Raw genomic sequence first — 23,302 nt, 5'->3', positions numbered from 1 at the left:
TAGAATGGGTCAGACCCTTTGGGTGGGACTGTGTTGTCTGAGCCCCTGCCAGCAGAGCATTTCTGATCTCAATTTGAGGACCCAGTAGCCGGCCTAGGGACCGTGTCTAAGCAGCCCAGGCTTCTCCCCAGATCTTCTGTCCAGATTGTGGCTGTGAAGAAGTTCGGAACCACGGACAGCTCCACAGTCCTCCCTCTCTGCTTGAGAAGAGAAACCCCTGACTATTCCTGCTCTGGAGACACTGGTGGTTCTGTGTCGGGGAAGGACTCTACATCTGGAAAGATCTATCTTTATGGCTCTGCCAGCTTCTCCCTCTACAGCCAGGGTGCTTCCAAAGATAGCTCCAGGGACACAAAGTCAGGATACGCACCCCTCTGGGGGCTCGAAGCTGCTGGACTCAAAGCTGCCGGTGTCATTGTTTCTACAATCAGTTCATGTTCTTCGCTGACGTCAGTCGGAGCTGTCCTGGTGCTATATAAGGCTGGCGGCGGTCCCGGGACAGACCCCGTGCTCCCCAAGGCGTCTTCAGTCCCCGGGGACAGAGTGGAGCTCCATCTTGCACTGGGCAGACACTCCGATAACCTGTGAGTGGCTTGAAGCAACGATCCAGACTCCCTTACCACCAAGACTCTGCACTCAGCCCACCCACTGTGACCTGCCGGGAGGGAAGGAGGGAGAGAGGGGTGGAACTGGACTGGCACAGCACCTAGGGCTGGTGGGCAGTAATTGGACACCAGGCAAGAGCTGGAGGGTCTCGGCGGGGGCACTGGGCGTGCGCGCCAAGGGGCTCGTGTCACCTGCGGCTGCTCCAAGTGCACCTCACCCTATGCTGCCCCTGTGTGTCCAGGGCAGGCGGCACCATGATACAGAGGGGACGCGCTACGCTCCTGGTGGCGTTGCTGCTCTTGGCACAGCTGCGCCCGGAGAGCAGCCAGTGGAGCCCAGCGGCTGCGGCGGCAACTGGGGTCCAGGATCCGAATCTGCGATGGAGCCCTGGAGTGCGGAATCAGGGCGGCGGCGTCCGCGCGCTCCTCTTGCTGTTAGCGGAGCGCTTCCCGCGCCGTGCAGGATCTGAGCCTGCGGGCGAGCGGCAGAGACGGGACGACCCTCCGCTGTCCATCGACCTCACCTTCCACCTGCTGCGGACCCTGCTGGAGCTAGCTCGGACACAGAGCCAGCGCGAGCGCGCAGAGCAGAACCGCATCATATTCGATTCGGTGGGCAAGTGATCGGCCCCGTATGGGGTCACGAAAGCCTTGACCCTTTCCCTTACCTACCCTGGGGCTGGAACGCGCACAACCGGAGCTGTCTCAGTCCCGCGGTGCAGCGCCGCCCAGAGTCACCCTGAATACTCTGAGTGGTTATTTTTTAATAAAACTGCCCAAGAGCTTAGCCTCTATCTTCTATCATAGGGGTGAGAGGGCACCAGCAACTACAGTTAGGGTAAGAACTTTTGGGTAAGTGGAGCTATCCAGGCCGGTAGGAGAGACAAGCATGCTAAGTGAGATGGGAGAGGAAGCCTATTAAATTCCTGGGAGCCCTTCCCCCAACCTGCCAGATCCCGGAACTCGGAGGTCTGATACCCTTTCAGGGACTCCGGCTTAGGAGGCAACCTCTAGTGTAAAGGGGGTACCCACGAGGGACTATTTCGCCTCCGCCCCTTCAGATGGTCTGGGGTTGAGAAAGGGTAGAGCGATGGCGAGGTTGCTTCTATAGCTGAGCCTAGGAGTGGACAGCAAAAGGAGCCGAGGACGTAGGACACATGAGTCCTTTATTGAGAACCTTCCCGGGGGCGGGAGGCCGAGCTTGGTGGCGCGGTGGTCTCTGCGCAGATCCTCAGCATCCCTTGGCTCCCGCTGCGGGTGTGCGCTCTGGATCAGAGTCGGGTCAGTGCAGGCCTGAGCCGGGGGTGGGGGGGATAACCGCCCGGTGAACGGGTGCTCCAAACGAACAAGCCACTCCCGACACCTCGCTCTCCCAGACAGCGGGGGTTCTATTACATGGGACCCTGCAGGCTCCCCAAAGCCGTGGGGGAAGTGCACTTTTCAGAGCGCTAGGGGGTGCGCTTTGAGGCTCCCAGTGTCTGCCGTGAAGGCAATCACCCAAGGGACCGTGAATTTGGTAACTACTCCTCACCCCCAAACCTTCGTCCAACTCTCACCTTCTGGCACGTCCAGCCGCTCCTCCTCCAGCCCCGCATTGCCCTCCTCCCCATCCAAAGCCACGTCGTCATCCTCTTCATCCCCAGTGGCGCCTAGGTGGAAGGCAGGTCTAGTGAGGTGGAGCCCCTGCTCTTCTGGCCGTAGCACCCACCTCATACCCCTTCAGCAGGTCTAAACAGTCCCTCCCCCGGCTCCCTCACCGGGCTGGAAGTCGATGGTTCGCAACATTTCGGCCACGTGCTCCACGCTCACAGAGAATTGCTCCATGCTCTCGTAGCCTGGCTCCGGCCGTCCTGCCAGCTCCACCTTCGACATTGCCCCGACCCTGTGATGGCCACAAGGGCTCAGCAGGGGGACCCCGCTCCCTCAAGCCCCTCCCAGGTCAGAAGGAAAGAATCCACAGGGTCCCTTCCTTTCCCACCGCGCAGTCCACTCACTTGTTGATCAGCTCCTTTGCCTGCTACAGGGGAGAAAAGGAGGGCGAAGGTGAGCACTGGGCCAGCCCTGGCAAAGCCCCAATTCTGATTCTCACCAATCTTGCGGGGTAGGAAGGGATTTATATCCCAATTCACTGGGGGGGGGGGGGGGGGACCGAGAGAGAGAGAGAGAGAGAGAGAGAGAGAGAGAGAGAGAGCGCACAACTTGGAAGAGTGACTTTTCCTATGTGGTGACTGGTGTTAACAAGAGGTAAAACGCGATCCCCGCGCCCCAGGCCCTGAGTCCCCCCAACCCACCCTGCAGGCCCGCCTCCCTCCCTCTCCGCCAACCTGGAGGTAGAGAGCCATCTGCGGCTCCTCCATGGACTGGATGGCGGACTCCACCAGCTTCGAGGAGCCCTCCAAGTGGTCTCCGTACTGGCGGATGAGGCCCCGCACGCGCTGCAACTTCTCCTCCTGCTCCCGGGCCAGTGCTTGAAGCAGCTCGCCCTTGCGCTCCTCCAAAACCGCGCACAGGGTTTCGAACCTCTGGTTTAACAGTTGCTTCTGTCTGCGGCTGTTGTCCTGAAAGACCACAGCAGTATGATCTCGCCTGCGCACCCCCAGAGCTCGAGAGCAAGAAAGTTTAGTCTTCGCCCCACTTTAAAAAAAGCCAAGCAGGGCGTGGTGGCGCACGCCTTTAATCCCAGCACTCAGGAGGCAGAGGCAGGCGGATTTCTGAGTTCGAGGCCAGCCTGGTCTACAAAGTGAGTGCCAGGACAGCCAGGGCTACACAGAGAAACCCTGTCTCGAAAAACCAAAAAAAAAAAAAAAAAAAAAAAGCCAAGAAGGAAAGTGACCTGGCTAGGGTCACACCCGGAGTAGGGGACACAGAACCCAGCTCAGATGTTTTCAGTTAACAGTGATGACAAGGATGACAAAGAATTTCAAAGTTGTTTCACTGCTGGCCCTGGCTCTGCGTTGCACTAATTCCTACTTCCTTGCTAAGAAAATTAAATCAGTGGCTACTGTGTGACTACCAGCATCACCTTTTTAAAGTTAATTGAGTTTTAGCCGGTGCTCAGATCTCTATGAGTTCGAGGCCAGCCTGGTCTACAGAGGGAGCTCCAGGGCAGCCAAAGCTCCATGGAGAAACTGTCTCAAAAACAAACATTTTAAAAACTAGTAATTTTTTTTTGTCTGATATGAAATTAAGTCTTATTTTAAAACACAGACATTGGCTAGAGAGGTAGAGAGAGAGGGCTTTGCTGTTAGTGCCTCCTGCTCTTGCAGAGGACCTAAGTTTTGTTCCTAGAATTCATGTCAAATGACAACTTCCTGTAACTCCAAAGGACCCAGTAAGCTCCTCTGACCTCCATGGGCAATAACATTCAAGTGCACATGTCCATACACAGACACACAGGAACACATAAATGAAAATAAACAATAAATCTAAATGTCTAGAATTAATTTACTGAAAATATTGCCACACTATTCAAATATATTTAGTTAATATATAATAAGGTATATAATTCTCATCACATAATTTTAAGTAAATGTATTCACTGATAATTTCATATATATATATATATATATATATATATATTCTGATTACTCTCACATCTAGTCTCTTTTCCCTCCCTCCCTTCTCTATAAGCCCCTCCTCCCCATGCCTCCCACATTTATGTCTTTTTACTTTGCTGGTTTATTTACTGCCACAGTTTTATTTGTATTATTTTCATTTGGGTGTATGATGTGCTTGGTGTATGCTACCATGATGATCAGAGGAACTGAATTTCCCTGGAGCTGGGTAGGAGCTACAGGCAGTTTTGAGCCATGCACTGCAGATGCTGGGAACTGAACTCAGCACTCTGCAATAGCAAAGCCTTGTCTCAATCACTGGGCGGTCTCTCCGGTCCCAGGATCAAGTGGGCCTTGAATGAGACATCCCCCTGCCTCAGCCTCCAGAGTGCTGCCATTATAGTTTTGGGCTATCACACCCTGCTCCATTATTTACTTATCTAGTTTATTTAGAAGTAGGATGTCCATAAGTTGCTTAGGCTGGCCTGGAACTTGATACTATCCTACCTCCCTCCCTCTGGTCATCACCATTTTTTTTAAAAAAGGATTTATTTGTTTATTTTATGTATATGAGTACACTGTAGCTGTACAGATGGTTATGAACCTTCATGTGGTTGTTGGGGATTGAATTTTGTAGGACCTTGTTTGCTCCGGCCGGCTCTGCTCCGGCCCAAAGATTTATTTATTGTTATACATAAGTACACTGTAGCTGTCTTTTGACGCACCAGTATGGGTGGTTGAGAGCAACCATGTGGTTGTTGGGATTTGAACTCAGGACCTTCAGAAGAGCAGTCAGAGCTCTTACCTGCTGAACCATCTCCCCAGCCACTGGTCATCACCATTTTATAGTAGTAAAAAAACAAACAAAACCAAAGCATGGAAAGTGTAACTTGAGCTGGGCATAGTGGCGCACGCCTTTAATCCCAGCACTTGGGAGGCAGAGGCAGGTGAATTTCTGAGTTCGAGGCCAGCCTGGTCTACAGAGTGAGTTCCAGGACAGCTAGGACTACACAGAGAAACCCTGTCTCGAAAAACCAAAGGAAAAAAAAAAAGAAAGAAAGAAAGAAAAAGAAAGTGTAACTTGACCGACATTACAGAGTTGCTGTGTGCTGGGAACAAGCTGGCTAAAAACAGCCCACCATGAGCTAGAGTCCAGAAACTTTTTGGCCAGCTTGACCAGAAGTCAAAGAATCTTGGGGTCTCTGTACAGACCGTCTTGTTCCCCTTGTCTCCCCAGCCCGAGCTCACCTCAATGGTCTGGCACACCTCCTCCATCTGCGTGATCACTGCCTGCACTCGGTCATTGCCCGCCACCAGCATCGCGATACCATCGCTCAGCTCACTCTGTCACACACACACAGGCCAGCTTTAGAGTCAGAAGCCCCACCCACAACGGCACCCCTCTCATCCCACCTTGATCATTGGGGACATCTGCAAAGATCTAGAGGGCTGGGGAGGTGACACTCTCTAGACACCCACCATACACCATCCTCTGGCCTGGATGCTTTGTTAGGAGAGCCACGTCTTCCCTTAATTCTGGAAGAGTCTTAGGGCTTCCCACTCAGACAACACTGCTCCTGTCAATTCCTATCCTTCTGGGAGTCCAATAGGACTGTGCCAGCCTTCCCATCCTCCACCTCCCTCTTCCTGGTGCTGCCACATTCTATTTTTTTTTTTTTTTTTTTTTTTTGTTTTCCACTCAGTTCTTTGTCAGATCTATTTTCAGTTTGCTTTGCTTTGGTTTTTCTTTGATCGGTCCTTTTCATATTATCCACACTGGCTTTGAATCTGTTATCCTCTTTCCTTGGCCTCCCTAGTAGCTGAGATTACAGTGTTCGCCACCACAACAGGCCACTGCTGTTACATGGTCATTTTACACTTTTGGTTTTTCTCAGTTCTGGGAATCTATCCAGGGCTTTGTGCTAGGCAAGTGTGCTATATCTCCAATTCTACCTTTTGTTGTTGTTGTTGTTGATGATGTTGTTGTTTTATTTCATCTTTTTTCTATTTTTATTTTTTAAGATTTATTTGTTTTATGTATATGAGTACACTGAAGCTGTCTTCAGACACACCAGAAGAGAGCATCAGATCCCATTACAGATGGTTGTGAGCCACCATGTGGTTGCTGGGATTTGAACTCAGGACCTTCTGAAGAGCAGTCAGATTGTTTCCTTATACAACCCAGGCTGGCTTAGAATTCTTTATGTAGTCTAGGCTGGGCACACAGCATCCAGAGTGCTAAGACTTACAGAGTGCTCAACCATGCCTGACATTATTCTATCTTCTAAAAACATCGTGTGCATTGCAAGTTTCTGTTCTTTAATAATTCCAACATCTCAATTCCCTGAGGGCTAAGGGTTTCTGCTAATTGCACTCACGTGGTCCATCTCTCTGTGTATCTTCCCTTGTGATTGTTGTGTTGGTCTTAATCTAAGGGCCTGCATTGAAGGCATCTTCCTCCAGCTTAACATTTGCATTTGTTTCTGACAAAAACCAGGTGATGTAAACGACTTCTTTGATATCCTGGGACTTCAACACAAGCTGAGGTTTGGGGAATCTTAAATGCACCTCTACCTACACATGTTTTGCAGGTTTTGTGGCATGGCCTCCACCTCTAGCCTGTACTGAGCCAGCATTGGTCATGTGATGAATGTTATCTCTCCTGCCTGCAGGGGCTCTCTGGACCTGCCCTTCCCACCTCCCACCCCCATCCCCCCATCTCCACCTTCCTAGGATGCCCTTCTCCTCTCAGAGGCCAACCGGTGTGATCTTAAAATCTCAGCATATCTAGAAGCTAGCTGTGTAATTTCACACTCTTGAGCATATCTGGTCCTTTGGTGGATACCGTCCTGAAGTGGCTCCCGCTAGATATTAACTAGCTGATGCTGTGGCCATAACCATTGTCTTCACCTTGCCTGACCAGAGAAGGCAGTCAGGGTCAGGCAGGTCAGGTAACTGCCTCAGGGTCGTGTGCAGAGTAGAAAGCAGAGCTGGGGATTTGCCCTGATCAGTTACCCCTTACCTAAGTACAGTGAGAACTGCCCAGTCCTAAACCCTTTTCCCGATCCCTGACTAGATACCTTCTGGCGTTTGTAAATGGTGGGCAGAGGGGCCACCTCACAGTCCTTGTGGGCGCCAAAGACCTTGCAGAGAGAGCAGGTGGGCACCTCGCAGCTCAGGCAGTAGATGTTGATCTTCTCATCCTCGTGCTCCTCACACATGAGGTGCTGTTCAGCCTTGGCATGCAGTGGCCTGAGGATCAAGGGCAAGGCAGCAGCGACTGTCAGGAAGCCAGACTGTGACCAGTGGTCAGCAACTTACACAGCGTTCTCACTTTGGGGAAGAAACGGTGCTCAAAGGAGGCCTGCACCCAGAAAGAGTCTATTCCAGGGGACAAAGATGCCACGCAGGACAGGAAGTCATGGGAGCTGATGAGGTTAAGAACATTGAGGTAGACTTTGGTCCCAGACCAGGAGGAGGGAGTAAGATTGAACAGTGGTTCCAGAGGCAAAGTTGGGCCTCCCTGGAGGCCTCCCCTCCTTCCTAGGTCTTCTCCTTTCCCTTTTGTTCTCCTCCTCCCTCTGCTGGGGGGATGTCAGCTTACACAGACTAAAATCATCTGAGAGGAAGGGACTGTAATCAAAAAAATGTCTCCAAAAGATGGGGTTATAGACAGCCTGTGGGCATTTTCTTATTTAGCCATTGATGGGGGATGTTGATGGGGGAGCCCACTGTGGGTAGGGCCATCCCTGGGCTGGTGGTCCTCGGTTCTATAAGAAAGCAGGCTGAGCAAGCCATGAGGAGCAAGCTAGTAAGCAGCACCCTTCCAGGTCTCTGCATCAGCTCCTGCCTCCAGGTTCCTGCTCTCTTTGAGTTCCTGTCCTGACTTCAGGAATGTCTATGATGTGGAGGTGTGAGGCGAACATAGTGCTCCACAATAGCAATGGAAACCCTAAACAGCCCCTCTATCCCCAAGGGTGCAGGCTCTTCCCTCCAGAGAGGCCAGCAGACAGGCACCTATCTTACCGGGAGGACTCCTGTTTGTAGATGTCAATGATGTTCTCCACTAGCAGGTTCCGCTGCAGGCCATAGACCCCATGCCTGTCCAGGACAACCTCGTGCCTACAAGATGGGCATCGGAAACGTCCTCCTGAAGACACCGTTGTGGAGCCCCGGGATTGCCACAGAGGATTAGAGGCCTGAGAAGACAGGTGACAGGACACTAGAAGTATAGGGAGGTGTGAGGGAAGACAAGTGGTGAGCTGACACGGGAACATTAGGTCTTCTCTGCATTTGGTGTCCCCACACAACACTCTGACAAATGATTTCCTGCCTTGGCCTCATCCCTCAGCTCAGCTCCTTGAGTGTCCCTGCACATAGAGCCTCACTTTGGCCCAGGCCTGATCATTATCTTCAATGGAGTCCAGCATGGGGCTTTGACAGGAATGCTAACTGTAGGCAAGAGACTGGCAGTATAGCCAGTGTCCTCCAGCTTGGACCCTTTTTTTTGTTTTGTTTTGTTTTTCAAGACAGGGTTTCTCTGTGTAGCCCTGGCTGTCCTGGGCTACTCTGTAGACCAGGCTGGCCTCGAACTCAGAAATCCTCCTGCCTCTGCCTTCTGAGTGCTGGCAGCTTGGACCCTTATGAGCACATGTAAGGTGGTGCATATGTATGTGTGCATGTATGTTTGGCAAGATAATATAATCTTATCTCAAACTCCACGTGAATGGAAGATAACCTTGAATTCCTGATCCTTCTACTTTGACCTCCCAAGTATTGAGTTTATGTCTCTCTCTCTCTCTCTCTCTCTCTCTCTCTCTCTCTCTCTCTCTCTCTCTCTCTGAGACAGGGTCTTATGTAGTCCAGGCTGGCCTCAAACACTCTAACTACCTGCCTCTGTCTCCCAAATACTGAACCATAACAGTGCTTCTCTTTAGTCCCGGGAAGAGTCACACAACTCAAGTGCTGAACAGGGACAGAGGAATTGCAGCCAGGCTGGGGATGTGGCTCAAGTGGTAGAGGCTGCCCTAGATTTGATCCCCAGGGGCATAGTGGCGCACTTGGGAGGTAAAAGTAGGAGGGTCTGCTCCATAGGAGGTCTGACATCATCCTCAGCTACACAGGGAGTTTGAGGGCAGTACAGGATGAATGAGACCTGTCTAAAAAAGAAAAGGAGAGAAAAGAAAGGCTGGACATGGTGGCACTGGTGGCTTAGCTGAGGCTCTTACACTGTGTGTCTTAGAGACCAGTCCCAGCTCACTCTGAAGCCACCACCATAGTGTGACCTGAAGCAACCAATCAAAATCCTCTCCTGAATTGAGGCTTAGGATGCAGAAGTCAGGCTGGCTACAGAAAAGGCTCATGGAATTTGACTAAGAGCTGATCTTGTGTTCATCCTGGAAACTGAGAGACAAAAACTATTTACACTGAAGGCTGGTCTACAGAGAGGTGGAAAGAATCACTTGTTGGAACTGGTAAGACGGCTCAGTGATAAAAGACTCTTGCCACCAAACCGGATGCTGTGAGTTGATCCCTAAGACCCACTTTGTAGGAGAGCCCACCGACTCTACACACTCTGTGGCATTCACACACACCCGTAGGTAAATAAATGTAAATAATAATAATAATAATAAATCATTTTTGGCGAGAAGCGGAGATGAAAGACTGCCAGAGATGCCCCCGTTCCTTTCTTTAGTAACAGATTGCCTGAGACGGCAAGATCCTCGGTATAAAGACCATATAGTTAAGCCTGCTTCTGGCTGGGTGTAGCCAGGTGACTGTGTTGTGGATTTGTAGATGCAAAGATTTGGTACAGTTTTAGAGTGTCATGTCTCTAACAGTAGAAGCCATGCCCTCTGTTCCCCATTTTTTCCTTTGCTCCTGTTTGAATGTAGAACGATGCTGAGGGTGGATTCTGAGCCAGGACCCAGCAGACACACATTGAGAGTGACCACGAGCAATTGTCTCAGGAGGGTATCCTTTGGAGAAAAGCGAAATGTCCACCTTGCTAACTGACTGCTCACTTGAGACATGGGAGTGATAGTAGTGGTCTAACCCAGGCTTGTGACTATTAAATATCCCTAAGCTAGATCCCAAGCGCTTAAAGCCAGCTGTTGGAACGTTCTTCTATTTAAGGCAAAACCACAACCTGATCAGCTAGAGCAGTGGTTCTCAACCTGTGGGCTGTGACCCTTGTGGGTTGAATGACCCTTTTGCAAGGTTGCCTAAGAGCATGGAAAACACAGATACCTACATTATGATTCATAACAGTAGCAAAATTAGTTATGAAATAGCAATGGAAATAATTGTATGGTTGGGGGTTGTCGTGACATGAGGAACTGTATTAAAGGGTCACAGCATTGGGAAAGTTGAGAACCACTGGACTAGAGACTCGTGACCTCATAGAAAACAGTGGGAACCGTAGCCACCACTGACTTGGCATGTTTGTGAGTATTTTGTACAGGTGGGCTCCTGGGGACTCGTAATCCATGTGTGCCGACCTGAAGGTGGGATCAGAAGACTCTTAGTGGCTGAGGCCATATTCCATCACACACAGAGCACCAAAGTGCTCCGAGACTCATTCTTTTAGCTGGTGGCCAGGCAGGAAACATGGCCCTACCGAGATGGACAGCTTTGTTTGTGGAGAGCAGAGAGCATTGCTGTAAACACAGTTCTTGGGATTTCTTGAGAGCCATGAAGCTGGAACAGGTGGGGTTGAGATTACTGAAGACTGGGCGGGTAACCTGTCTTTCTTACTTCCCCTTAGGATCCTATGAACACTGGCAAGTTTAGGGAATGTTGAAAGGGTCACACATGTGAACTGAAGTTGGAAGCTGTGGAAAGCCATGTCTTATAACGATTCTACACAGGGGATTAACTGGCTGGGAACTTGCATGAGTGTGGGAGTTAGAATGTTGCAATGTTGCAGACCTGCAACCAAATTATCTTGGTTTTAGTTCTCTTAATAGCCATTCATTGCTCACCTCTATGTTTGGCCTAATATCTATCCCTGTGACTACTAGGCAAATCCCTTCTGTAATGTATAGAATTACCACTAGCTTCCACTACCCCCCATCAAAAATTTAAAAACGTCATTCTATGGTACCCAAAGGCTGTTAACAGAGATTTCAGTGCTTGGCTGTAACCCCCTTACCTGATATTTCCACTAAGATATTTTATTTTTAATCAATTAATTAATTTAGAGACAGTATCTCACGATGCAGCTCTGGCTATACTAGAACTCACTATGTAGTCCAGGCTAGCCTCAAACTCACAGAGATCTGTCTGCCTCTGCCTCCTAAGTGCTGGGATCAAAGTCGTGCACCACTGCTGCCTAGCTCCACTAAGGTACTTTGTAAGTGCCTTGATTTATAACTTTTTGGTTCTGCTACTATAAGTACTTTATAAGAACCAGGGAGAAGGGGTGCCTGATGATCTGAATCCTATCCCCTGGACTAGTATGACGGAAGGAGAACCAACAACTACAAGTTTACCTCTGACCCCCACCCTGAACACACACACACACACACACAATAATGGAAATGTCATCAAGATACTTCTTAAAATCATAAGAGCCTTCACGAAACTCCCACCATGTTGGAACATGTTGGGATAATTTGAATCTGTGTTCCCAAGCCTTGGTCATTCATATTTACTTCCAGGATAAACTCTCTTAACCTTTAGGTGAGAGCCATGCTTTTTTTTTTCCTGCTCAATGCAATAACCTATCAATATTTAGAACCCAAATGGGTGAGGCAAGTGAGCTCTAAGCCTGTGCATCGTGGAGGGAGCTAAGTCACTTGACTAAAGCTGGTATTTGCCGGGCAGTAGTGGCACACGCCTTTAATCCTACACTTGGGAGGCAAAGACAAGCGGATTTCTGAGTTCAAAGTCACCAGCCTGGTCTACAAAGGGAGTTCCAGGACAGCCAGGGCTACACAGAGAAATTCTGTCTTGAAAAACCAAAAAACAACAACAACAACCAAACCAAACCAAAACAAAACAAAAAAAGCTGGCATTCATTTGGATGTTCAGCAAAGGCTTGAAAAGAAGAGAGGGGCCTCCCAGCTCACAGCAAAGGCAAGTGGGCAGCCTCTGTCCCTCCCTTTGTCCTTCATCTTCTTGACCCTCAAACACATACATGGGACTCAGTGTTGGCATTTTACTGGAGTTTTTTTTTTTTTTTTTTTTTTTTTTTTTGGTTTTTCGAGACAGGGTTTCTCTGTGTAGCCCTGGCTGTCCTGGCACTCACTTTGTAGACCAGGCTGGCCTCGAACTCAGAAATCCGCCTGCCTCTGCCTCCCGAGTGCTGGGATTAAAGGCGTGCGCCACCACGCCCGGCTTTTACCAGAGTTTTGAGGGCCTGTTGTGGGTGAGTACAGGAACCGTAGGCTTCTCAGATGTTGTAGAACCTGATCTAGTTCTCAAGAGACTTTGAAAAGACAGTGGAGAAACCTCAGGCAGGTTACTACACACCCAACTTGTGAGGCAGGAAGATCAGGATTTCGAGATCAGCCTGGAGTATACGAGACCTGGTCTACAAAAGGCGTGCTTGAGCTGGGATAGTGGGTTGAAATGCTTGCCTCACAGGATTGAGGGTCTTCGTTCAAAACCCAGAACCCATGGGAAAGCCGGGCATGGTGGCACATGCTTGCAATCCCAGCATTGGTCCCTAGGCAACAGCAATGCAGTCTGGGAAAAAGGTACAGCTCGTCAGACTTCTCTTTCCCCTGCTCCCATTTTACTTTTATCTTTCTTTCTCTCTGAGATTAAAGGTGGGCATTACAGAAACTGGCTTTCCTTTCCTTTTATTCTATTTTATTTTATTTTTTCTTTTTAGACAGAGCAACCCAAGCTGGCCTCAAACTCCAGCTTGTATCTGAAGATGAATTGAATTTACGATTTTCTTGCCTCTACCACCCAAGTGCTGGGATTACAGGTGTGCAACACCACACACAACTTCTACATAATTTCCAAATTTCTTACAGGGACTCTCGAGTTTGAAAAGGCAGATCAAACACAGAACCAAATTAAACCATTAATTTATTCAAAAAACTCAGTGCTCAGACTATGTAGGAACAGCAGTGGGGGGGGGGGAGGCACTAGAGTGCCATAAAAAAAAAAAAGCCAACAAAGTAAGGTTTGGGGTCCCCATAGAGAGCTACTGTTACTTTGCAGGGTCTGATATTGAAGGAGCCACTTGGCATGGGCTTTAAGTCAGGGTAGACAGGTTGCCAAGAAAGAGGGGCTAAAAAGTGCTTAGGAGATGGGAGAGACTACAGGAGCTTGTATTTAAAATTGGGAAATCGCCTGCAGGTGGTAAGTGCTACTGGACGCCTTTAATCCCAGCACTGGATCTGGGAAGAGGCAGAGGCAGGCGGATCTCTGTAAGTTTGATGCCATCCTGGCCGACAGGCAAGGCTATGTGGTGAGACTCTGTCTCAAGACACGAAGCGAAACCACAAGTTGCTTCTTGGCCCTTTGTCTAAAGTCAAGTCTAGCAGGGGTTGTGGGCTTCACACACTGAAAGCTAGGTGGTTCATAGGTCAAAAAAGGAAATTACTCTCTGTCCTGCGTGTAGGTCCCTAAGTTTTCTCATCACAAGTAGAAATTTTAGATTCTAGGTGATTGATGGAAACCTTAAAAAGTCTTTGAAAAGATGACAGACTCCATTCTGGGAAAAGATCTCTCCACCTAATTAATAATCAGTTATCAAGATCTGCTCCCCCATTTCTGTTTATCTTAATTCCTCAAGAAATTGGCTCTGTCATATATGCCACAACTGTTGTCTTCCATGCTCAGAGTCAGCCCCATAAAGTACATTTTCATATACCAACAACATGATGTGTAGAGAAAATTCTATTACCCTAAGAAACGGAACATCTGGATGAATGTCCTACCCTGTCCCTTTGTGTGACTGTGACCAGTATTCAGTGCTCTCCCCTGCGATGAGCATGACAGCACTCTATGGAATCATGTCAGTGAAGGCGCCAACGAAATATAAAACAACACATGAACATAAAGGAAACGCTCACAATCTTAAATCCATCGTAAAATAAATGACCGCAGGGAGCCACGGGGCATGAAATAGCCACATCACCTCTCCCCGTAAAAGTTAAAAGGAAATGATTGGAGTTAGAGATGCGGCTCTGTAGACTGGTGCTTGGCCTGATCCATCCTCAGCACCACGGAAAACAAGAGGGATGAAGAAGATGGTCTGAGGATGAGTCTCAGTTGGCAGTGTTTGCCTAATGTGCACAAGGCCCTGGGTTTGCTCTCCAGCATCGGATGATGTGGGTGGGGTGGCAGGCACACGCCTCTACCAGCACTTGGGACGGGGAGGCAAAAGGAAGAGAAATTCAAGGTCATCCTGAAAAATAGGATGTGTCAAACCAACAAAGAATAGGGTGGTAAAGGGAAGGAATTCTAGCCTTTGTTCAAGGCTTTGGTGCAGCGACCATGATATGAACCTTTCTCTCAAGGGCTGCGTGATGCCTTCTGGTCCCTCTGTGGTCTGTCTCGAGAAGCTCTATAAATGGAGTCGCTCTGGCAAATGTGCACATATCTCACAGTGTTAGCCCTCTTCCTGGCTTCCCAGAGAATGCTAATATGAAACAGGCCTTGGATGCCAGGCACAATGTTGGAGACCTCCACTCCCGACCTGATGGCCTTGTGGCTTTTGTGAGCCTAGGTCACATTGGAAAAAGCACATTGGAAAAACAGAACAGACAGAAGACATCTGGTGAAAGGTAGCCCGGCCATAGGAAATCCAGTTCTTACTTAAAGTTAAAATGGGAAAGGCATATATAGACCTGGGCTGAGAAACAAGGGCCCACTGCTGACACAGGGACTAAGTGGGGGAGGAAAGGGCCAACTGAAGACCCTGGTAGTAGAATAGAAAGGCTTTAAAAGTGACCACCCAGCCTGGCAGTGGTGGCACACGCCTTTAATCCCAGCACTTGGGAGGCAGAGGCAGGCGAATTTCTGAGTTCTAGGCCAGCCTGGTCTACAGAGTGAGTTCCAAGACAGCCAGAGAAACCCTGTCTCAAAAAAACAAAAAAACAAAAACAAAAAAAGTGATCACCCAGAGCAAGCCATGATGGAAGACGTCTGGTGTCAGTCTCTGTCCTTCACATGGGATCAAAACAAAGACATTTAAAAGACAAAAAAATGAAGCAGACTGCTGGGCCTTTCAGTGGAGGCCTGTGATTCCCCATGACCAGCTGAAGCGAGGGCAGAGGAGCTGAGCTCTTCTTTCTTCTTTCCCAGACTCCTCCCTCCCCCTCCCCCTCCCCTCCCCCTCCCCTCCCCTCCCCCTCCCCCTCCCCTCCCCCTCCCCCTCTCCCTCTCCCTCTGCCACACACTGTCTTTAGTAGCTCAGACTGGCCTTGAACTCACTGTGTAGTGCTAAGGATGACTTGTGAAATTTCTGATTTTCTTGCCTCTATCTATCAAATTTTGGGAGCACAGCGTTTACAATCATGGACCACCCTGCCTCATTTCTGCAAGGCTGGGGATCAAAATCAGGGTTTCTGCACACCAGGCAGGCTCATACCCACAGGGCAATGCCGCAGTCCCTCTCTTCTGACAGCTCCCTATGTATGTAAGACTCTCCCTAGCTGGCCTTCCTCCTTCCTGATCCTTCTGGTCTTTTGCTAAATGACAACAGGTTGCTTCTCAGAACCAAGTGCCCACAGCAAAGCGGAGGCAGATACAAAAATACACTGAAGGCTTGCTTTAAAGTAGTTTGGACGTGAATAGAGTTTACAAATACAGAAACACATGGGAAGATGTTTGTGTCAAATTCTCATACCAACAGCTTTGCTCTCGTCAAAATTTTTGGTAGCTGAGTGGGTGCAGGTGTGGAGAGGGAGGGGGAGAAATTAGAGGGGTTAATGTCATATTTTGAAATTTTCTATTTCAGATTAGGGAAAAAAAGAGAGCTACAGTTTTAAATAGAATTATAGCAGCAACCAAATAGAATAGTAGGGAAGGAGGGAATGAAGGCAATCTAGTTTATGAAAACACTGGAGAAACTGAGGCAAGAGACGTGTTAGGCAAAAATGAAGATAATTATGCTAGGTGAGTCAGGGTTAGATTATAGACGTTTTCCTCAAATCTTTAATCTTGATCAATAATTTCCTTTGGGAAAAAACCCAAAACAATGTCTCATGTAGCCCAGGGTCTCAGCCAAATCACTGCATTGCTGAGGGTGGCCTTGAACTTCTGGTTCTCCTGCCTCCACCTCCTGTGTTGGGATTAGAGGTGTGTAGCACACATGATCTATGTGGGGTTGGGGATCAGCCCCAGAGCACTGTGTGTGCTAAGTAAGCACTTTACCAACTGACCTAACCCACAGCTGAACATGGCAGTCAATCTCCTGGCTAACACTAAACATCTTAGCAGGTGACAGTGGATGTCCGCTAACACTAAACATCTTAGCAGGTGGGTTAAATAGACTGTGGCCTGGTCATAACAAAGGGCGCTGTGCTGCTGTATCAAACAGAAAACACAGCCGGCCCAGCAGTGGTGGCCCACACCTTTAATCCCAGCACTCGGGAGGCAGAGGCAGGCGGATTTCTGAGTTCCAGGCCAGCCTGGTCTACAGAGTGAGTGCCAGGACAGTCAGGGCTACATGAGAAACCCTGTCTTGAAAAACAAAAACAAAACAGAAAACACAGCTGGGTGTGGTGGCTCACATATGTAATCAGACACTTGGGAGGTGAGGGTAGAAGGTTAGCCTGGGCTACAGAGTAAGATCTTGTCTCAAAAGACAAAAATAGAGCCAGCAGAACTAAAGGGAAAGACATTTGCCCCACAGCCCTAGTGATTTGAGTTTGATTTCCAGGACCCAGGCAAAGGTAGGAGGAGAGAGCTGACACTATAAAGAATAAAGTGTTCTCTAACTTTTATGCACGTGGCCCGCCAAAAATGATATGTAATAAAAGGTAAAACAACCGTATAATAAACCAAGACAAAAGACATACTGTGGCTTCAATGTATAGATATGGAACAATTTAAAAAAATAAGAAGGCTGAGTTTTCTTCTTTAATTCCAGTACTTGGGAGGCAGAGGCAGGCAGATCTCTGAGTTCAAGGCCAGCCTGATCTACAGAGCAAGTTCCAGGACAGCCAGGGCTACACAGAGAAATCCTGTCTCAAAACACATACAAGGAAGAAGAGGAAGAGGAGGAGGAGGGGGAGAAGGGGGAGAAGGTGAAAAGGAGAGGGAAGAAGGGGAAGAGGAGGAGGAGGAAGAGAAGAGGAGGAGGGGGAGGAAAAAAAGAGGAGGAAGAGGGGGAGGAGGAAAAGAGAAAAAGAAGGGGGAGTTGAACAGAATCTATTGGTTTAGTGTGAGTGTATCTCCATGAGCGAACATGTACCTAAGCATGGAGCTTTCTAGAAAGATTCTCAGAAGTATGAGAATGGTAAGGGTTATTTGTATGTAGTAAAGGGAATTAAAGATCTGAAGTTAGTGGCAGATTCATTTTCTATGCTATAAACTTCCAAGGTGCTTGACAAAAATGTACACATAAAAATTTAAATGTGGTGTCCTGGCATCGTGTTCATAACTGTTAACTTTCTAGGCAATGCTCTGAAGGCTTTTTTCCCTTGGTGGTTTGAAGATGAGGAACTAAAAGTCCTATTCTTGTCACCATACTTAGAAAACAGACAATCTGATTATGCCTAGACTTGTCAAAGTGTGGAGGCAACGTGTGAAAAAGGAAATATGCTCATCTCTCAGACCGAGCTGTGAGGAACAGACAGGGTGCGGCTGGGTAACTGGGTCAGCCTCCCCCAGACCCCCAAATAAAGCACCAAGGACCAAGCTGTCCCCTCGCTCTCTGAGGATGCTCCAGATCTACAGACCATCTCAGAGCCCTGAGGGGCTACAGGGTTTCATGTAGCCCAGGCTGACCTTACCTCCTGAGTATGGGATTACAGGTGGGAGGCAGCACCCTCAGTTTGCTTGGTGCTGGGATTAAACTCAGGTCTCTGTGTATGCTAGGCAAGCCCTCTTTTAACTCCTAACTCCTTGTTCGTTTAAGACAGGATCTCGGTATGTTGCCCAGGTTGGTCTCAAAACTCACAGGCTCAGCCGGGCGAGGTGACACATGTCTTTAATCCCAGCACTCAGGAGGCAGAGGCAGGCGGATTTCTGAGTTCAAGGCCTGGTCTACAAAGTGAGTTCCAGGACAGCCAGGACTATACAGAGAAACCCTGTCTCGAAAAACAAAACAAAACAAAAAAACAAAAACAACAACAACAAAAAATCCCTCACAGGCTCAAGTGACCTTTCTCACCTCAGCTTCCTGGGCCACACCAACAGGTGTGCTACTGCGTCTGCTCTTGCACGGGGTTTGTCCCCAAACCCTCCTAGATCTCCTCTCTGGGCCCAGATATGCATTCTAGAGTTAGTATTCAGCCCTGAAGAAGAAAGGCCACATAATCTATTCATAGTCTCTGAGAATACCTTATGATTCTCAAATCAACATTCTTGAGTTTGTTTGTTTTTTAGACAGGGTCTCACTATAGAGTCTTGACTGGCCTGGAACTCACTGTATAGACCAGGCTGGCCTCAAATTCAGAAAATATCCACCTCACTCTGGCTGTTGAGTGCAGGGGTTGAGGATAATGTGCTGTCGTGCCCAGTTCCTCGGCTACTTTCTACAGAACACTTCTCTTAGTTTTCCAAACTTCTCTTTGACTTCACATATTTTAGGTTCTAGTAACGAGGTGCCTCAGGGCCAGAGAGATGGCTCAGTGGGTAAAGCTGCCTGTCCCCAAGCCTGACAACCCCAGTTCAATCCCCAGATTCTACAGAGTGGAAGGAGAAAGCCTATCCCTCCCTATGTGTGCCATGGCACACGTACCAGGGGGGAGGCTGCATGTGCATGTGCACACACGAGTGGAAGAAAGAAACAGGTGTTTCAGTGTAAATACATGAAAAGGGTGCCCTGTCTAAATATCTTAGCCTAAATTCAAACCAAAAGAAAAACCTTGACTGTAGGCAAGGCATAGCCACTTACACAGAACTAGCTGTGCAGCCCAGGCTGGCCTTGAACTCATGACAATCCTACTGCTTTAGCCTCATGGATACTGGAATTACAGGAGTACACCACCATACCTGGCAAGAATTTTTTTATTTTATTTGTTGGTTTGAGGCAGGGTCAGAACAACATGCAGACTAGGCCCAAGATAAGAAATCCAGGCCTTCGTAGCTAAATAACAGCAGGTTTAGATGCTCGGAATGAAAGCAAACCTGAAGAGGATACAAGGGGACAATGGCAGGAGAAATTCTGGGGTGTTGGCTACTCCGTGAAGGAGCAGAGGACAGACAGGGCGTACAGACATGCCATGATGTCCTAACTTAGCCCATTCATTGCCTTTAAATATGCTGTCCCAAGGAAGCTGGAGGCCTATTCTCAGTGACTAAGATTCACTGTGGCGATCCATTGTGTTGAGGTGGGAGAACCAGCCCAGCAGTTGCCAGCACACGCTGCTCTTTCAGCCGACTAGGGTTTGGTTCCCAGAATTCACACAATGAGCTCACAAACACCTACAACTCCAGCTCCAGGATGTCTGACACCCTCTTCTGGCTTCCATGGGCACCTGCATGCATATGCATGTGCACACACACATATGCACACATTAATAAATATTTTAAAACTAGCCTGTGTGGGCCTGGTGGTGTAGGTCAATGGTAGGATGCATGCCTAACACACACAAGGACCTGGGTTAACCACAGAACCTAAGACAGAAGGGAGGAGGGAGGAGGGAGGAGGGGAGCCTGTGCTTATCTCATTCCCCCATACTGTAATAAGGAGGGAGAATTCTTATTCTTTTAGTTTTTTAAAGATTTATTTTATGTGTACATGTTTTGCCTGCATGCATGGTGCCCAATGGGGTCAGAAGAGAGCCTAGAGCTCTGGGAACTGGACTTACAGATGGTTGTGAGCCACCAAAAGAAAACTGGGAACTGAACTTGAGTTGGTTGGGAGAGCAACAAATGCTCTTGACCACCGAGTCATTTCTCCAGCCCCTGATATTTTTTTTTCCTCTCTTTTGAGACAGGGTTTTGCTATACAGCTATCCTGGCATACTTGCTACATAGCCCAGGCTAGCCTCCAGCTTGTGATGTCCCTTCCTCGCTGGGATCCCAGGCATGTGCCATAGAGCCTGACTCCTGATTTTCCTATCACAGATTGCAACACCAAGAGAGCCAAGTTATATCTGTGAGGTCCCGTGTCTGAGCATGTGAGTTCTGCTCCTTTGTTCTCCCCGACCTCTGATCCAGTCATAACCTACTCAGAGCTCCACCAAAGGCACAGAGCTGGAAAGCAAGCCTGTGAACGTATAAAGGACTCTGGTGTGTGTTTATTTATTTATTTATTTTATTTATTTGGTTGGTTGGTTGGTTAGTTAGCCGGCTAGGCAGGGTCTCCTGCAGCCCAAGCCAGCCTTAAACTCCCAAGGACTGGGTTTGCAGCCATGTACCACTGAGCCCAGATCTTTTGTTTTTATTTTTGAAATGTGTGGACAAAATAGTCCCTGTGACTTCACCTAGTTATGCTTGGCCTCATGACCACAGATACCCAGGCATTTCTGGGAAGTACAATTTTGTTTCTGCCTTCTGTCGGTATGCCTGCCTGCCTGCCTGTCTGTCTGTAAGTTGCCTGAATATCAGCTATCCCCTGAGTGTCCTTACCAGGAGAGGAAGGATCACAGCAGTGAAACTGGGGAGACACCTGCTGCCCTGGCCCAGTGTCTAATCAGACCCTCCTGGACAGAGAGGTTCTGCCTCGAATACACACGGTTCTGCTGGCATTGAAGGGTTTCTCATAGATTTACCGACAATTTTTAATTTTAGATTTTTTAATTTACTTTTTGAAACAGTCTTGTTTTGTAGCCCAAGTTGGTCCAGAATTCATTATGCCATCAAGGTTAACTTTAAAAATGACAATTGATTTCCAGAATGGTGGTGACATCTCTAATCCCGGTACTGGGGAGGCAGAGGCAAGAGGATCTCTGTGGGGCTGGAGAGATGGCTCAGCAGTTAAGAGCAATGACTGCTCTTTCAGAGGTCCTGAGTTCGATTCCCAGCAACCACGTGGTGGCTCACAACCATCTGAAATGGGATCTGATGGCCTCTTCTGGTATGCATGAAGAGAGTTATGGTGTACTCACATATATATTATAAATAAATAATTCTTTAAAAAAAAAAACAGAGGATCTCTGTGCGTTTGAGGTCAGCCTGGTTTGAATGGTGAGCTACAGGACAGCTGGGGTTGCATAGAGAGTCCCTGTCTCAGAAACAAAATCAAAAGATGACAATCCTCCTGCTTTAGCCTCCCAACTGCTGGAATTAGTGTAGCTTGACAAAAGACTCACAAAGACCACAGAGACCTCCATCGTTGCAAAATGCATGAGGATTTTACCTATCCAACATGTTGGGGAACCCCCTCAGAACAAAGAAAGAACACACTTTTTATACCTTTGTAAGGGCCGGATATAGGCACCAGGGTAGTTTGGCTTATTTTAATTGGTGTAGCCAATAACCTTTTTAGACATTGGTTGGTTTGTATAGGGTGACTCTCATTTTGTCTGTCCTTGAGGTTTTTAGTGTGAGGCAAGGCAGGGGAATTGTTAATCTTGTTCTGGAAGCTTAGTAATTTTGACCGTTAAAACTATATTTCTATATTTGTTTAGTCAGCCAGCTTTTTATCTGCCTCTGTACTTGGCCTGCTAGTAGTGTCTGGAAAGTCCTTTTGAAGCGGGGAAGGTATGGGGTAGTCTTGAATTTATATTGAATATTACAGAATTACAGGTATACACTACCATTCCCAGTTATTATTTTAAACTGTGTGCGTGTGTGTCTGCCTGCCTGTGTTCATATAAGTGGAGGTCAGAGGTCAACTTTCAGGAGTCAGTTCTCTCTTTCCATCATTTATGTTTTGGGGATCAAACTCAAGTTGAGGCCTGGTAGCCACACTAGCCAACACACGCACACACACATCTCAATAAATCGTTGATCTCTTCTCCAGAGTTTGTAAAAAAACAAAAAAACAAAAATCAAAGTCTTAAAATGAATGAAATCTAGTCCAAGCTCCTACAAAGCCTATGCAAGACCACTCTCTTCCTTTCCAGTTTCTGCAGGTCCTGGCTGCCATTGACTCAGGTCTGGCTAACCAGCCTCAGGGCAGCTGCTGACTCACGCTGACTCTCGTACCTCTCAGCCCCTCCCTCCCAGCGGGGGCCCCGCTCCATCCCCCTCCGTGACCTAACCCACCCCTCCCTGAGCCCACCTGAAAGACGTCGTTGGCACACTTGCGGCACAGGTTGTGTTGGCAAGGCAAGATCACCACGGGCTTGGAGAACATCTCCAGGCAGATGGGGCAAATGAGCTGCTTCTCCAAGTTGTCCATGTTGTGCGCATCCCCTAGCAGCGGCTTGAAACCCACCGTGAAGTTCATCCCGCGGCGCTCTGGAGCCTGCCTCGCTGTGGCCCTGTCGCTGGCCTTCTCCCCTGCCTGTGCACCCTTCCTCGGTCAGTTTAGGCTGACTGGATTCTTGGGATCCCGGCTATTGCTCCCTCTTGAAAGAGTCCTGTCCCTTCCCCTAACAGCTCCTCTCACCCCGGGCTATTTCCAGATACTCTGTCCACACTCCTTGCTCAGAACCCTCCTCACCAGGCGCTTGTAGCTTTATCTCTCCCTGTGAAATTCTCCTCCTGTCCCCCCAAACCACCCTCTTGGTCACTCTTTGGGCAGCACTGTTTGTCCCTTCCTCCCTAGAGAGATTAACATTACTGTGGGGGTGGGGACACAAGGGGCATCCGTGTGACATTCCAGTTCCCAATTTAGCTCATGTAAGGTGAGCCACAGCTGTCCCGGACTGAGTGGCCCTGACTCATTCAGGAAGGGGTGGCTAGGAATGGTATGGGGCTCACTTGCTGTCACTGGGGAGGCTCCTGTGAACATTGGTCTCCATGTTCTGGCTTGGGACCTTTTTCCAAACAGAAACAAAGTCTAAACTAGCCTGGGAGAGATGGCCCCAGGTGGGGGGCAAGGTCTGGATAGATCTGTAGATCTGGTGTCATCTCTTCCTCCACAGGCTTAGCCAGTGATCTCCTAGAGAGTGCATG

At 48.5% G+C, this 23,302-nt stretch overlaps 2 protein-coding genes across 2 annotated transcripts; one reads left to right on the top strand and one right to left on the bottom strand.

Annotated features, from left to right (window-relative positions):
• The first annotated feature begins 537 nt into the window (after positions 1-537).
• Positions 538-1,392, top strand: Ucn (urocortin). Its single transcript, XM_021163791.3, has 2 exons — positions 538-584; positions 848-1,392. The coding sequence occupies exon 2, from the start codon at positions 861-863 to the stop codon at positions 1,227-1,229; it is 369 nt and encodes a 122-aa protein (XP_021019450.1). The 5' UTR covers positions 538-584; positions 848-860; the 3' UTR covers positions 1,230-1,392.
• A 349-nt stretch (positions 1,393-1,741) lies between these two features.
• Trim54 (tripartite motif containing 54) lies at positions 1,742-22,951 on the bottom strand. Its single transcript, XM_029477052.2, has 9 exons — positions 22,464-22,951; positions 8,186-8,358; positions 7,240-7,411; positions 5,408-5,503; positions 2,930-3,163; positions 2,600-2,622; positions 2,363-2,487; positions 2,162-2,254; positions 1,742-1,898 (listed from the first exon to the last, which is right to left on the bottom strand). The coding sequence occupies exons 1-9, from the start codon at positions 22,629-22,631 to the stop codon at positions 1,888-1,890; spliced, it is 1,095 nt and encodes a 364-aa protein (XP_029332912.1). The 5' UTR covers positions 22,632-22,951; the 3' UTR covers positions 1,742-1,887.
• Between the last annotated feature and the right edge of the window lie 351 nt (positions 22,952-23,302).

The sequence above is a fragment of the Mus caroli genome, unplaced genomic scaffold (genome assembly GCF_978045245.1).
Source record: "Mus caroli unplaced genomic scaffold, Mus_caroli_1 scaffold_4, whole genome shotgun sequence".
Classification (NCBI taxonomy): Eukaryota; Metazoa; Chordata; class Mammalia; order Rodentia; family Muridae; genus Mus; species Mus caroli.
The sequence above is the reverse complement of the archived record's forward strand: the minus strand, read 5'-3'. Positions and strand labels throughout refer to the sequence as shown.